The sequence below is a fragment of the Pristis pectinata genome, chromosome 38, assembly GCF_009764475.1.
Source record: "Pristis pectinata isolate sPriPec2 chromosome 38, sPriPec2.1.pri, whole genome shotgun sequence".
NCBI classification, from domain to species: domain Eukaryota; kingdom Metazoa; phylum Chordata; class Chondrichthyes; order Rhinopristiformes; family Pristidae; genus Pristis; species Pristis pectinata.
In genome coordinates, this window is record NC_067441.1 from 3,551,384 (window position 1) to 3,565,649 (window position 14,266).

The following is a 14,266-nucleotide window of genomic DNA, read 5'->3' on the forward strand; positions in this document are numbered from 1 at the left end:
CCACCATTCCTTTCCCTTCCCCCTCCCACCTCCCCCACTCCCGTCCCCTCCCCTCCCCCTCCCCTCCCCTCCACTCCCCCTCCCCCTCCCCTCCCTCCCCACCCAACTCTCCCCACAACTCCCCTCCCCCTTCCCTCTCTCCCCTCCCCTTCACTCTCTCCCCTCCCCTCCCTCTCTCCCCTCCCCTCTCTCCCCTCCCCTCTCTCCCCTCCCCTCCCCTCCCCTCCACTCCCCCTCCCCCTCCCCTCCCTCCCCTCCCTCCCCTCCCCTCTCTCCCCTCCCCTCCACTCCCCTCCACTCCCCCTCCCCTCCCCCTTCCCTCTCTCCCCTCCCCTTCACTCTCTCCCCTCCCCTCCCCTCTCTCCCCTCCCCTCTCTCCCATCCCCTCCCCTCCCCCTCCCCTCCACTCCACTCCCCCTCCCCCTCCCCTCCCTCCCCTCCCCGCCCCCTTCCTCTCTCCCCCTCCCCTCCCCTCCCCCTCCCCTCTCTCCCCTCCCCTCTCTCCCATCCCCTCCCCTCCCCCTCCCCTCCACTCCACTCCCCCTCCCCCTCCCCTCCCTCCCCTCCCCTCCCCTTCCCTCTCTCCCCCTCCCTCCCCTCCCCCTTCCCTCTCTCCCCTCCCCATCCTCTCCCCATCCCCTCTTTCCCCCTCCCTCTCTCCCCTCCCCTCTCTCCCCTCCCCTCTCTCCCCTCCCTCTCTCCCCTCCCCTCCCTCTCCCCTCCCCTCCCCCTTCCCTCTCTCCCCTCCCCTTCCCTCTCTCCCCTCCCCTCTCTCCCCTCCCCTCTCTCCCCTCCCCTCTCTCCCCTCCCCTCTCTCCCCTCCCCTCTCTCCCCTCCCCTCCACTCCCCCTCCCCTCCCTCCCCTCCCCTTCCCTTCCCTCCCCTCCCTTCCCTCTCCCAACCTCCACTCCCCCCTCCCCCTCCCCTCTCTCCCCTCCCCCCTCCCCTCTCTCCCCTCCCCTCCCTTCCCTCTCCCACCCTCCCCCCTTCCCCCCTCCCTCCCTCCCTCTCCCCTTCCCCCCCACCCCCAGGACTTGCTGGTTGGTCAGAGCTAGACTGGAGAGAATGTGGCAGCCATTTCAAACACAGCAAGATCCCAGGAACAGCAATGACCTGAACCAGCCGTTCAGCGACGGTCCAGGGGTGGGGGGGGTTAAATTCGGCACCCCCTCACTCCGAGCTCTGCCCCATAGCAGGATCGTTGAGGTCAGACTGTGGGGGAGGGGTGGGGTGCAGTCCTGGGATCGACAGGCCGAGCGGTCCCAGAGGGGGTTTTAACATCTATGGGGAGGGGGCATGGGTTGGGGGGAGGGGGGGGCTGACCCTCCGACATCACTGTCAGCTGGGGGGGGGGGGAGAAGCAGCAAGAGGGGAAGAAGGGCAGAGAGAGGGAGGGGAGGAGGGGGAGGGGAGGAGGGGGAGTGAGGGTGTTGGGGAGAAGGGTGGGGGATGAGGGGGGTCAGGGGAGAAGGGGGAGGGAGTGAGGGGGAAGAGGGTCAGGGGAGGGGGTCGGGTGGCACTCACTTGGCCTTGCTGCCCTGTTTGATGGCTCTGGCGATGAGGGAGCGTCGCCGCGCCGCGCTGCTCTCCAGCTCGCTCAGTTTGCCCCTCTGCTCCTTCCTCAGGGCCGCCATGTTCTTCAGGTGCCGCCTCTGCAGCTCCTGCAGCTCCTTCTGTTGCTTCTTCAGCAGCTTCACGTAGGCCTTCTGCTGCTTCAGCTCCCCGACCGGAACCGCCGTCACCTCTGGCGGCACCGCACCCCCCACACAACATGTTAAAGCCGCTGGCCCCACTCCCTCCGCGCACCACGCCGGTCCCTCCCTCACGCGCGTGTAAACAGTGGCCCACACACGCGGTCACCCACTCCCACACACAGACCGACCCCACCCACGTTATACTCTGCCTGTCACCTCCTCCCTCCTCCCCTCACCAACACCCTGAGGCCTACCAGTGGTGGAACCCACCGTGACCCCCACCCTGTCTCAGCCTGCGTTCCCCCCCCCACTCCCCTGAGGGTAGGGGGGGGGTGTGGGATGTTTGGGAACCTTCTCCCTCCCACCAACCCACCAGGAAAAGCCCAGGTCCCAAGTCCGGCCTACTTGGCCAACTGCATCCTGGGGCTAAAGTTGCCCTCGCTCCGCCCTGGCGTAGGGAGTCAGGGAGAGGCCAGGGAGCGGGGCCTGGCTGCACTTCTGGGGCGGCGGAGGGGGCGGTAGCCGACGAGTGCGCCCGGCGGTGAGGCCTGAACGGCTGGCGGCGAGGCCTATGCCTCGCGGCAACCGCCGCTGCGTGCCCGGCCCTGTGCTCACCTGATAAAATGCTGGGAATCAGGTCCTCCTGTGGCCGGCAGTTGCCTGGGAAACAAGACAGGGGCATTAAACGCGGCCGCAGTCGGTCGGCGAGCAGTCTGGCGCGAGGCCAAGGCACAGGAACCCGCGAGCCCTGCTCCCGGCCTCAATCACAGGCAGTTCGGTCCCACCCTCCGCCGCCTGCCCCACACCAGCCTCCATCTCCCCTCAAACACTGTGCGCGGTGGACCCCTCCTCGAGTCCCACACTCGCACTGCCTTCCTGGCTGAAGAAATCCCTCTCCAATTCCCAACTGGAGACTGTCCTCACAGGCCTCCCTTGGGACACCCTGCACCATCCCAACACTGGGAACACAGGCCTGGCCTGTCCAAACCTCTTGCTCCGCTCCAGGCGAGACCCAATTCCATCCTTTGCCGGGACACATTCCCTTGGGATTGGGAGGGGTAGGAGTTGGCATTGGAGAGGGACTGTCTCTCTGAGGGTGGCAGGGAGAGTAATTCGGGGGACTTGGTCAGATCTGACCACCGTCCCGTCACCAAAATGGCCCACCCGATCCCAAACACAGACAGATGGCTGGGCAGACCATTCAGCCCCTCCAGCCTATTCCAGTGTTGAGGGGGTCCCGTATCCCTGAATTTCCCCATTCATCCTGATGGATCTTCATTTGCACAGCTCCTTTGGGAGAGAACAAAAGGCTCTGGGTTGAGGGGTCAATCCCGTGTCACTCTCAACTGACCCAGTCAGAACCAAGAAGCATCTCCAATTAGCGTCTGATCGGACCACCCCTCCATCCTGTGCTCCAGAGAGACTGAGCTGAGTCTCAGCAACCTGTCCTCAAGAAGGAACCCTCTAAGACAGTGTTACCCTGTTCAATTTGTGATGCACCCCAAGGCTGTCACTCAACATAATCCAAGACCCCTCCCACCCCGGACATTCTCTCTTCTCCCCCCTCCCATCGGGCAGAAGATACAAAAGCCTGAAAGCACGTACCCCCAGGCTCAAGGACAGCTTCTACCCCACTGTTATAAGACTATTGAACGATAAGATGGACTCTTGACCTCACAATCTACCTCGTCGTGGCCCTTGCACCTTATTGTCTGCCTGCACTGCACTTTCTCTGTAACGGTAACACTTTATTCTGCATTCTGTTATTGTTTTCCCTTGTACTACCTCAATGTACTGATGTGATGAGATGATCTGTATGGACGGCATGCAAAACATTTGTCACTGTACCTCGATACATGTGACAGTAATAAACCAATTACTAACTACTGTCCTCTTCGATGAACCTACACGGTGCCCTGTTGAGACCACGTCTGGAATACTGCATGCAGGTTTGGTCTCCCCAAGTCCCACCCAACCATCGACCACCCAGTTATACTGATCCCATTTTATTCTCCCCACACTCTTCCCCCCCTCACCCCCGCCAGATTCTACCCCTCACCCCCGCACCAGGGGGCCAATTAACCCACCGACCCCGCACGTCGGAGCACCCGGGGGAAACCCACGAAATCACAGGCAGAACGTGTAAACTCCACACACACGCACGCACACACACACAGCGCCAGAGGTCGGGATCGAACCCGGGTCCCAAGTGCTGCGAGGCAGCGACCCTACCTGCTGCGCCACCGAGTCGCCCACTGGATGCCTGTGCTGACGGCTCTGAAGTACCTGTCTCTCCGCTGGGCTTCATTTCGCCGATGGACGGAGTGAGGGAGCTCCTGGGGACGGGAGCGGCGCTACACACGTCAGGCTTGTTCTTCACCTCCTCCGTGGTGACAGAGGATTCCGTGCTGACCAACCGTAACGTCTGGGCGAGGGGCCGGGGGGGGTGGGGGGAGGGTGGACAGGGTGAAGAAAGAGCAATATATTAAGTCATGGAGTTTCTTGGAGTGCAGTGAGGTACAGGTACAATGAAAAGCTTGCTCACAGCACCACAGGCACCGAGGTACAGACAACACACAGAACATTAATTACACACAAGTTATACAAAGTGAAGAAAAGGATTGGGCAAAACAAGACACAGACACAATGAGAGGCAGGTCCGTGGCAATGCAGGAGGTGGTCTGTAGTGTCCCGTTGCTGAGGTGGGGTTAGGGGTGTGCAGGTCCATTCAAGAACCGCGGAGACCAGTCGTTACAGGGTCCGACAGCACAACTGGTCCAAGGTGTCCCATCCAAGACCTTCCCCCCCAAAACCTGCCCCTGAGCTGAGTGAGGTGGGCCTCTGTACCTCCTGCCCAACGGTTAGCAGCAAGAAGAGGGCATGGCCCAGGTGCTGGGGGTCCTCGACGATCGACCCAGACACCCCCTCAACCCCCACTCCCGTTGCCCAGCGCCAACACCGTGTCCCAACCCAGACCGGAGGTGAAGCCTCCAAAGTGGGGTCCCAGGGAGGGGTTGATACCACCCAGGGGGGGGGGGGGGGGGGGGGGGGGGGAGGGAAAAGCAATTCAGCACAGCAAGATCCCACAGAGGGCCACATGGGAGGGAGCCGTGAACCTCTGTCACTCTCTGCCGGCGCCGAAGACCCTCCCTGTGGAACTCTCCGGAGCGAGATGTGAACCCAGAGCCATATTCCCAACGATGTTTGGGATCAGGAGGACCAGAGGAGAACAGAGCTGGGGGGGGAGGGGGCAGAGAGGAAGGGAACGACTTCCCTGCGGCACGATGCTCTGATTGGGAACGTCCCACGCAGAGAGGCAGAGGGAAGAGATCCAACAGCAACTTCCGAAAGGGAATTGGGGGAATATCGGAAGGGAAGACAGGCTCTGGAGAGAGAGTGGGATTGACGGTCGGTGGGGGGGTGGAGGGGAGGGATCTGCCTCAAGAAATTCAGCAGCCGGTAGAACCAACTCCTGGTCTTCAGGAAGTGCGGAGTTAGGGACGGAGGGAGAGAGGTGCACGGAGGGAGTCGGTCCAAGGGTGTAGGGAGTGTGAACCCCACTCACCTCATCCTCGCCGGTCAGTGACACCAATTGTTTGGATCTCTGCTCCATCAGGTTGACATGTTGGATGGGGTTGTACAGAGCCTTGATGTAATCTGTGGGATATCGGAATACATTCCTCGGTTCAGAGGAGGTGGTAAAATGTGAAGCTCCCTCCCCACCGTCCCGTCACACACTCCCGGGGTCAGACACAGAGTGAAGCTCCCTCCACACCGTCCCGTCACACACTCCTGGGGTCAGACACAGGGTGAAGCTCCCTCCACACCCTCCTGTCAGCCTGGTGCACCCACCCCATGGTTCCCCTCAAGCCCAAGGTTAGGGGTGTGGAATGGGGAGCCCCCACCAGAGAAGACAGAAAGTGACGAGGCAGAGACCTGCGTGCGTGTCCGGGACAAAGTCCTTCACCTCGGTATAGACGAAGAGAGCGGGAAGCTGGAGGGGCTGGTTAGCCTCGTTCCGCAGGCAGATGTATCGGTAACCTGTGGGGGGGAGTGGGGGGGGGGAGTGTGGGGGGGGGGGGAGTAGGGAGGAAAAAGGGAGTGGGAAGAGGGGAAGAGCAAAGTAGGGGGAGAGAGAGGAACAGACAGTCACTGCGAGTGGTGACTGCCCTCCACCCCACCCCTCCCCGTCTCTGTGACCCCCTCCCTCCCCTACACCCCTCCCCGCCTGTGACCCCCTCCCTCCCCTACACCCCTCCACGCCTCTGTGACCCCCTCCGGCCCCTACACCCCTCCCCGTCTCTGTAACCCCCCTCCCTCCCCTACACCCCTCCCCGTCTCTGTGACCCCCTCCGGCCCCTGCACCCCTCCCCGTCTCTGTGACCCCTCCAACCCCCACACCCCTCCCCGTCTCTGTGACCCCCTCCGGCCCCTGCACCCCTTCCCGTCTCTGGAACCCCCTCCGGCCCCCACACCCCTCCCTGTCTCTCCCCAGGGGCTCCCTCAGCCCTCTCCCAGTGCCTCAGTCCCTGACCAACCCCTCTGCATTCCTGGTTCCCCCACCGTGGAATGTTCCAGCTGTTGAAGGAGTTGTTGCTTCCAACGCCAGTGCTTTGCCCCTCGAGGTGACACCCCTCCCCACCCCCACCCCCTCTCCCAGCCCCAACACCCCCCTCCCCAGCCCCAACACCCCCCTCCCACCCCCCCTCCCCAGCCCCAACACCCCCCTCCCACCCCCCCTCCCCACCCCCACCCCCAACACCCCCGAACTTACCCGGCCGGATCGCTGAGACTGGGAGCACCCGGTGACCAATGAACTTGGCCCCTTCCTCAAACACGGCCACTCGCAGAGAGGCGAGGGTGGGCAGGACCACCTGTGGAGGGGAGGGGGGACGGGGAGGGGGCAGGGGAGGGGGCAGGGAGGGGGAAGGGGATGGGAGGGGGGAGAGGAGGTGAGTGCAGGCTCGGTGTGGGAGCAGACGCTCTCGTCTGACACACCCTGACGCGAGGGAGAGAGGATTGTCCCAACGTACACTCCAGAGGGGGGCAGAGAGAGAGAGGGGGGGGGGGAGTCAGAGGGAGACAAGCAGGTGATGAGGGGCACCGAGCGACAGTTGCCCCATCACCCCAGGGGTCAGGAAGATGTCCTCGTCCCCTGGACCCTGCCCCTCCCACCCCCCTCCCACCCTCCACCTCCCACCCCCCTCACCTCCCACCCCCGTCACCTCCCACCCCCCCATTCCCCAGGCTCCCGTACGGAGAGGCATGGCTGGGGAGCTGCAAATACAGGGAATACCTTGCGGAAGACGAAAGGTTCCTCATCCCAGACGGGATTGAGCGAGTTGGTGAGGGTCTTGGTGCGGAACTTGCGCTTGGTGTCGATGGGAAGCCCGAACATGTCCACCTCCACATACATCCCTACCTTCTTGTCAGACAGGAACTGGCCGGAGATGATCTATGGAGGGAGGGGAGGGAAATGGAGTCAGCGCTGGAGAGGGAGGGTGACTGCCTAAGGGGGTGCCGCTGTCGCCTGGTGGGCCGACCTCCACCTTGCAGAGGCCAGCTCTCGGACACCCCCTCCCGTACCCACCCCTGGTCCAGGACCCCACCCACAAACACCAGGCCGCCAGCACAGATCTCGTCCCATCAGATCTCCTGCCCGAGAGTGTCCCATCACCACACTTCCCACTTCCATCTCTTACCCAAAATCCACAAACAGGACTGTCCCACTCCTGGATGAGTATGTCCTTATGTACCCCAGCCGGTGGTCCACACAAAGTCAAAGTCAAGTTTATTGTCAGATGCACAAGTCTGTGTGTGCACAGGTGCAATGAAAAACTTACCTGCAGCATCATCACAGGCACAGAGCATCAGATAAGCAGCATTCACAAGAAAAATATAAATTATACACAATTTTTACAAGAAAGAACACAATTAGAACAAAAACAAAGTCCGTTGCAGTGCAAAGTGATTGAAGTGGTCCCAGTGTTGCTGTACTGAGGTAGTGATTAGGGTTGTGCCGGTTGGTTCAAGAACCGAATGGTTGAAGGGAAGTAGCTGTTCCTGAACCTGGTGGTGTGGGACCTCAGGCTTCTGTACCTCCTGCCCGATGGGAGCTGTGAGAAGATGGCACGGCCCGGATGGTGGGGATCTTTGATGATGGATGTTGCCTTCTTGAGGCAGCTCCTCCTGTAGATACTCCCGACGGTGGGGTGGGATGTGCCCGTGATGTATTGGGCTGAGTCCACTACTCTCTGTAGCTTCCCGCGCATTCGAATTGCCGTCCCAGACCATGACGCAACCAGTCAGGACACTTTCAACAGCACATCTGTAGAAGTTTATCAGTGTGTTCGGTGACGAACCAAATCTCTTTAATCTCCTAAGAAAGTAAAGATGCTGGCGTGCCTTCCTCATGATTGCGTCTACATGCTGGGCCCAGGACAGGTCGTCCGATATGTTAATGCCCAGGAACTTCAAGCTGCTGACCCTCTCCGCCATCAATCCCCCAGCGTAGACTGGCACACATTCACCCTCCTTCCCCTTCCTGAAGTCAACGATCAGCCCTTTAGTTTAGCTGACGCTGAGCGAGAGGTTAGCACTGCTCACGCAGGTGTCCTACCTGGCTCCTGTCCGCTGGCTCTTCTGTGATTTGTCCAACAACAGTGGTGTCGTCGGCAAATTATATCTTTAGTACTCGGCCAGGAATGACATCTGGACCAGAAGCCTTTCGTGGGTTCACCCTCTCACAGGATGCCCAGACGTCGGCCTCAGAGAGTGAGGTGACAGTGTCGTCCAGAGATGTAGGGGCTCCTGTGGGTGGGTGCCAGTCCTCCCTAACCCATTGAGCTCATCCGGGAGCGATGGAGCCTCATGCTACCCAATCCCACCTTGTAGTTACACCGTGCAAGCCCTCTCACAGCTGTCCAGCGTCCGTCCGAGGTTCCAGCTTAGTCCGAGACTGCCTCTTTGTGCTTCCAGAGGTCGTACCTGGACTTCATACACAACTCCGGGTCGCCAGCCCTAAACGCCACAGGACTGGGCCTCAGCAGATGACGAATCTCCTGGTTCATCCGGGGGGTTCTAGGGGGGAAGACCTGGAACATTTCTGTGGGCAAACACGTGTTCACGCGTGTGCTGATGTGCCTGTGATGCTGCTACAGGTTTCTCATTGCACCCGTTCACACGTGGACTCGTGCGTCTGACACTAACCCCATTGATTCTGCCTGCCCTTGCCCCACTGCCCCATCTCCTCAGACCCTGCCTCTCTCCTCCTGTCCCCACGTGTCCAGTCCCTTCCCCCCTCGGTACAAGTGACAATAATAAACCAACACCAATATTCTGCATTCTGTTTTCCTCTCTCACTGCCTCGACGTACTGATGTACAGGACGATCTGTCTGGACGGCACGCAGACAAAATCTCTCTGTACCTCAGCACATGGTACAATAAGTAAACCAATGGGGATTAAGAGGGGGGCGGGTAGGTTAGATGGGGGTGTCTAAGACAAGAGGTGGGGTGAGAGGGAGGGGGTACAGAGCGGACCTGAGGGGGAGTGCTTTCCACCCCAGGGGTGTTTGGAATCTGGAACTGAGGTGGAGGGGGTTTGAGAAAATCCAAACCAGAACTTGAATCACCAAGGCAGAGACGGCTACAGAACGAATGGGGGTAAATAGGACAAGGAGGGATCAGGTGGACGTGGGCCAAAGGGTCTGTCCTGTCCCACTGCCCCGACCAGTCCCAAGACTCTCCAGTCCTTCTGCCACAGGATCGAGGTGTCCCAGGGCTGCAGTTACCAGGGAGAAGGTTGGGGATGAGGGGAGGGCAGGAGGGAGGGGGGGACGAGGGAGAGGGAGAGGAGGGAGGGGGGATGGGAAGGGGAGAAGGGAGGGGGGGACAGGAGGGGGGGAGGGAGTGGGGGACGGGGGAGGGTTGGGAGGGGGACGGGGGGGGTTACCTTGACGGAGACAGTATTGGCCACGACTCCGTCCACGATGTTCTCGGTGAAGGGGTCAAAGTGCTTGTCCGTCCGCCTCATGAACTCCGGCTTGAGGATGTAGCCACTGCCCCCGTTGTACTCGAAGATGCCCATGTTCAACTGCATCGGGAGGTCTGCGCGTGGGGGAGGGAGGAAACGGGAGGGTCAGCGATGCAGCAGAGTGACCCACACCTCAGACCCGCCCTGAGGGAGGGGGCGAGGGAGACTCGGGGGGGGGGGGTGGGGGGGGAATGACGGGGCGGAGCAAGGTGGGGGGAGTGAGGGGTGGGGGGGGAGTAAGTGGGAGTTGAGGGAGATGAGGAAGAGCGAGGGAAAGGGGAGGTAGGATGAAGGGGAGAGTGGGGAGGGAGAGAAGGGGGAGAGGAGAGAGGGAGGGGGTGGAGGGGGAGGGGAGGGGAGAATGGGTGAGGGGGAGAAGGGGGGACGGTGAGGGTGAGGGGATGGTGAGGGAGAGGGGGAAGGGGAGGGGAGGCGGGTGGGGGGAAGAGAGCGAGGATGGGGGGACGACCCACTCACCGAGGGTCTGGAAGTTGAGGGCCACCATTTGGCAGCCAGTGCTCCAGAAGACCTGGGGCATGTAGTTGGAGGAGTCGACCCTCGTGCCCTTGGGGTAGATGCGGCTCAGCTGCTTCTTGTTGTATCTGTGAGGGGAGGGGTGGTCGTCAAGGAGAAACCCCGGTCGGCCGGCCCTCCGACCCTCGACCCCTCCCCGCGACCCTCGTACCCCTGACCCTCAGACCGGCGACCTTCCCCCTCCGCCAAGAACCCTCAACTCCCCTACGACCCCTCCCTCGCAACCTCGCCCTCTGATTGGACAACTTGCCCACTGGTTACAAGGCTCGCTCCCTGGCCTGTTCACCCCTGGACTCCTGACTCCCATTGACCTTCCATAGCCCGGCCTCCTTGGTCGGTTCCACCTCCACAGCCTCTGTCCCCAGCATCCATCCCACTCCAAACCAACCCGGTGACTCTTTGCCCAACATCACAGCTCAGCACATCACGGACCCCAGCCTCCCCTCCACGGACTCTGTCTACACTTCCCGCTGCCTCGGTAAAGCAGCCGACACAATCAAAGACCCCACACACCATCCTGGACGTTCTCCCTTTTCCCATCGGGCAGAAGATACAAAAGCCTGAGAGCACGTACCACCAGGCTCAAGGACAGCTTCTATCCCACTGTTGTAAGACTAACGAACGGTCCCCTAGTACAATAAGATGGACTCCTGACCTCACAATCTACCTCGTTGTGGCCCTTGCACCTTATTGTCTGCCTGCACTGCACTTTCTCTGTAACGGTAACACTTTATTCTGCATTCTGTTATTGTTTTCCCTTGTACTGCCTCGATGCACTGATGTGATGAAATGATCTGTATGGATGGCATGCAAAACAATGTTTTTCACTGTACCTTGGTACATGCGACAATAATAAACCAATTTACTATCTCAAGCCCCATCCAAAACCCAACCCTTGCTCTGTCCAGGCACTGGGGCCAACTCCCTGCCTCCATCCCAACCAACAACGACAGGCCTCAATCCCGGGAGGCTGCAATTCCTGCTTGGCCTAAACCCTGCTCGGGCTTCAAACCCCATTTAGCCGATCAGAGAAAGATACTCCACAAATTCCACCGGCGATTTCGTGAGCTGCTCTAATCCTTTTGTCTCCACCATTGACGACATCTCGTAGTACTTGTTCCTCTCTGTGGACAGAAGCAGACGTAATGAGGCCTACAGAAACAGGCAGTCACGAAGCAGGCACGCCTGCGGCCTACTTCATTAGGAGTTTGAGGAGATTCAGTATGTCGCCAAAGACCTTCGCCACCATCGAGGAAATCTTCAAGAGGCGGTGCCTCAAGGCGGCGGCATCCATCACTGAAGACCCTCACCACCCGGGACATGCCCTCTTCTCGTTACTACCATCGGGGAGGAAGTACAGAGGCCTGAAGACCCACACTCAGCGATTCAGGAACGGCTTCTTCCCCTCCACCATCAGATCCCTGAACGGTCCGTGAACCCATGAACACCGCCTCGTTATTCCTCTTTCTTGGACTATTTAATTTTGTAAGTTGTAATAATGTTATATCCTTGCGCTGTGCTGCAGCCTCAAAACAACAAACTTCACATCATCTAAGTCAGTGATAAAACCTGATTCTGAGGAGGGGTCCCACAAAAGGCCACACAACAAAATCCCAAAGCTCCCCCAACACCCAGGACACCGACGGGGCCCTAATACGGCACCAAACATACAAAAAACGCGCCAAGGAGCAGATGCGAGACAAAAGATTTGACCCCCAAGTCACATGCGAAGCAAGGGACGGAAACAAAAGTCCTGCAGATGCGGGAAATCCGAAACAAAAACAGAAAACACTCAGCAGGTCGGGCAGTATCCACGGAGAGAGAGAAAGAGTTAATGTTTCTGGTCAAAGACCTTTGGTCAGATCTAGGGGGGAGAGAGAGAGAAATGTAGTAAGTTTTCAAAGGAAGTGGGTGAGGGTGGGTAATATCTCCGATAGGGCAAGACCAGGTGATTTAAAGTGGAGGGTTGGTGTTGCCAATAGCTGGGGTTGTGGGACATAGCCAGCGGGTCAGACTGTACGAGAGAGAGAGAGAGAGAGCGAGAGACAGAGAGAGACAGACAGAGATCAAAAGAGCGAGAGAGAGAGCAAGAGATAGAGAGCAAGAGAGAGAGGGACAAGAGAGAATGAGACGAGAGAGAGTGAAAGAGAGAGCGAGAGAACGAGAGAGAGACAGAGAGAGAGTGAGACTGAGCCCAGGTCACATGGGTGACCAGTAGCGATGGCCACTTCTGATCCAGACAGAACGAGCAGGTTACCGACGGCTGGAGGCTTCGATATCGAGTCTGGAAGGCTTCAAGGCGCCCAGAGCGAGTGTTATTGGCAGGGTGGGGTGGTGCAGGGGCATCTTAGGAGGAGGAGGAGAGGGGTACGAGAGGTTGAGGGAGACAGCACAGGAGGAGCAATGGGAGGAAGTGTCTGGAATTGGAGGAGGGCGGAGATCTCGGAGGGCTGGAGGGCTGGAGGGGGTTGAACGTGCCCCCCCACCGACCCCACCCCCACCACACGCTGGCTCTGGGAGGGCTGGGCGACGAAGCCGCCATGTTGGAGAACCATCCCAGGACCGGACGAGACTTCCGAGGATGTTGCCGGGACTCGAGGGCCTGAGTTCTGGAGAGAGGTTGGGCGGGTTGGGACTTTTCTCATTGGAGCACAGGAGAATGAGGGGTGACCTTATGGAGGTGTATAACATCCCGAGGGGCATCGATAGGGTCAGTGCGCAGAATCTTTCTCCCAGGGTTGGGGAATCAAGAACTAGAGGGTACAAGTTTAAGGTGAGAGGGGAGAGATTTAATAGGAACCTGAGGGGCAACTTTTTCACCCAGAGGGTGGTCAGTATATGGAACGAGCTGCCAGAGGAAGTGGGTGAGCAGGTAGAGTAACAACATTTAAGACACGTGGATAGGAAAGGTTTCGAGGGACACGGGCCAAATGCGGGCAAGTGGGACTGGCTTAGATGGACATCTTGGTCAGCATGGACCAGTTGGGCTGAAGAGCCTACCAGATATCGCTTCCGTTCCAGTCCCTCCCCATTCCCAAGTCAAAGGCAGGCAATCCCAGAGGTCCCAGAACCCTGTGGTATCCCAGAGCTGTCCCTCCCCACCCCGAGGGTAAAGGCCACCCCCTCCCCCTGCCCCTCTCAGTGGGGCCCAGGGAAGACGTCAGGGGCTGCTCAGAGAGATGTCCGAACTTACTGCAGGCCACTTCGAAGGACTTGAACTTGACCGGCTCCACGTAATTGACCAGGGTGGACATCTCCTCGGTGGCATTGACCTCACTTCCCGCCGTGCCCTGCAGGTCAAGCAGAGAGAGGTCAGAGGGCATGATGGGGTCATCAGTCCCATGGCAACAACCTCAGGGCCCTTCGGTGGGCTCCTAGCCCACACCTCACACCCCGCTCTCACTCAATCAGTCCGCCCTCTCGTCAATGAGAGAACAAAATCCCTCAGCAAACCCCACCCCACCCAACAAACCCCCTCATCCCTGCCTGGGAGATCACCCCTCCCAATCCCACCCCTCCAACCGTGAGACGACCCCTCCCAATCCCAATCCCACCCCTCCAACCGTGAGACCACCCCTCCCAATCCCACCCCTCCAACAGTGAGACCACCCCTCCCAATCCCACCCCTCCAACAGTGAGACCACCCCTCCCAATCCCACCCCTCCAACAGTGAGACCACCCCTCCCAATCCCACCCCTCCAACAGTGAGACCACCCCTCCCAATCCCAATCCCACCCCTCCGACAGAGACCACCCCTCCCAATCCCAATCCCACACCTCCAACAGTGAGACCACCCCTCCCGAGACCACCCCTCCAACAGTGAGACCACCCTTCCCAATCCCAATCCCAATCCCACCCCTCCGACAGAGAGACCACCCCTCCCCTGGACACTACCAGCCTCTGTCCCCTCCATTGACTGAAAGCCAATGTAGGCTGTTAACCCTGTGGGGAAGAACCTGTGATAATCAATGTGGGTTTAAAAAGGCAGAGGTGAAACCCTCAGCC

General features: G+C 59.7%; 1 protein-coding gene across 2 annotated transcripts in view; it reads right to left on the reverse strand.

Moving 5' to 3' along the window:
* Window positions 1-1,405: 1,405 nt before the first annotated feature.
* Window positions 1,406-14,266, reverse strand: part of plcb3 (phospholipase C, beta 3 (phosphatidylinositol-specific)) — a 63,850-nt gene continuing 50,989 nt past the window's right edge. The window contains exons 17-27 of one of the 2 annotated variants that reach the window (XM_052045030.1): window positions 13,455-13,551; window positions 11,301-11,385; window positions 10,205-10,329; window positions 9,647-9,801; window positions 6,991-7,149; window positions 6,469-6,568; window positions 5,631-5,735; window positions 5,260-5,351; window positions 3,927-4,119; window positions 2,310-2,354; window positions 1,406-1,744 (exon numbers count right to left, since the gene is read on the reverse strand). In XM_052045030.1, coding sequence (XP_051900990.1) covers window positions 1,521-1,744; window positions 2,310-2,354; window positions 3,927-4,119; window positions 5,260-5,351; window positions 5,631-5,735; window positions 6,469-6,568; window positions 6,991-7,149; window positions 9,647-9,801; window positions 10,205-10,329; window positions 11,301-11,385; window positions 13,455-13,551 — 1,380 coding nt within the window. In that variant the 3' untranslated portion in view covers window positions 1,406-1,520. The remainder of the gene's footprint in view (window positions 1,745-2,309; window positions 2,355-3,926; window positions 4,120-5,259; window positions 5,352-5,630; window positions 5,736-6,468; window positions 6,569-6,990; window positions 7,150-9,646; window positions 9,802-10,204; window positions 10,330-11,300; window positions 11,386-13,454; window positions 13,552-14,266) is intronic. The other variant, XM_052045031.1, reaches the window with a different exon arrangement.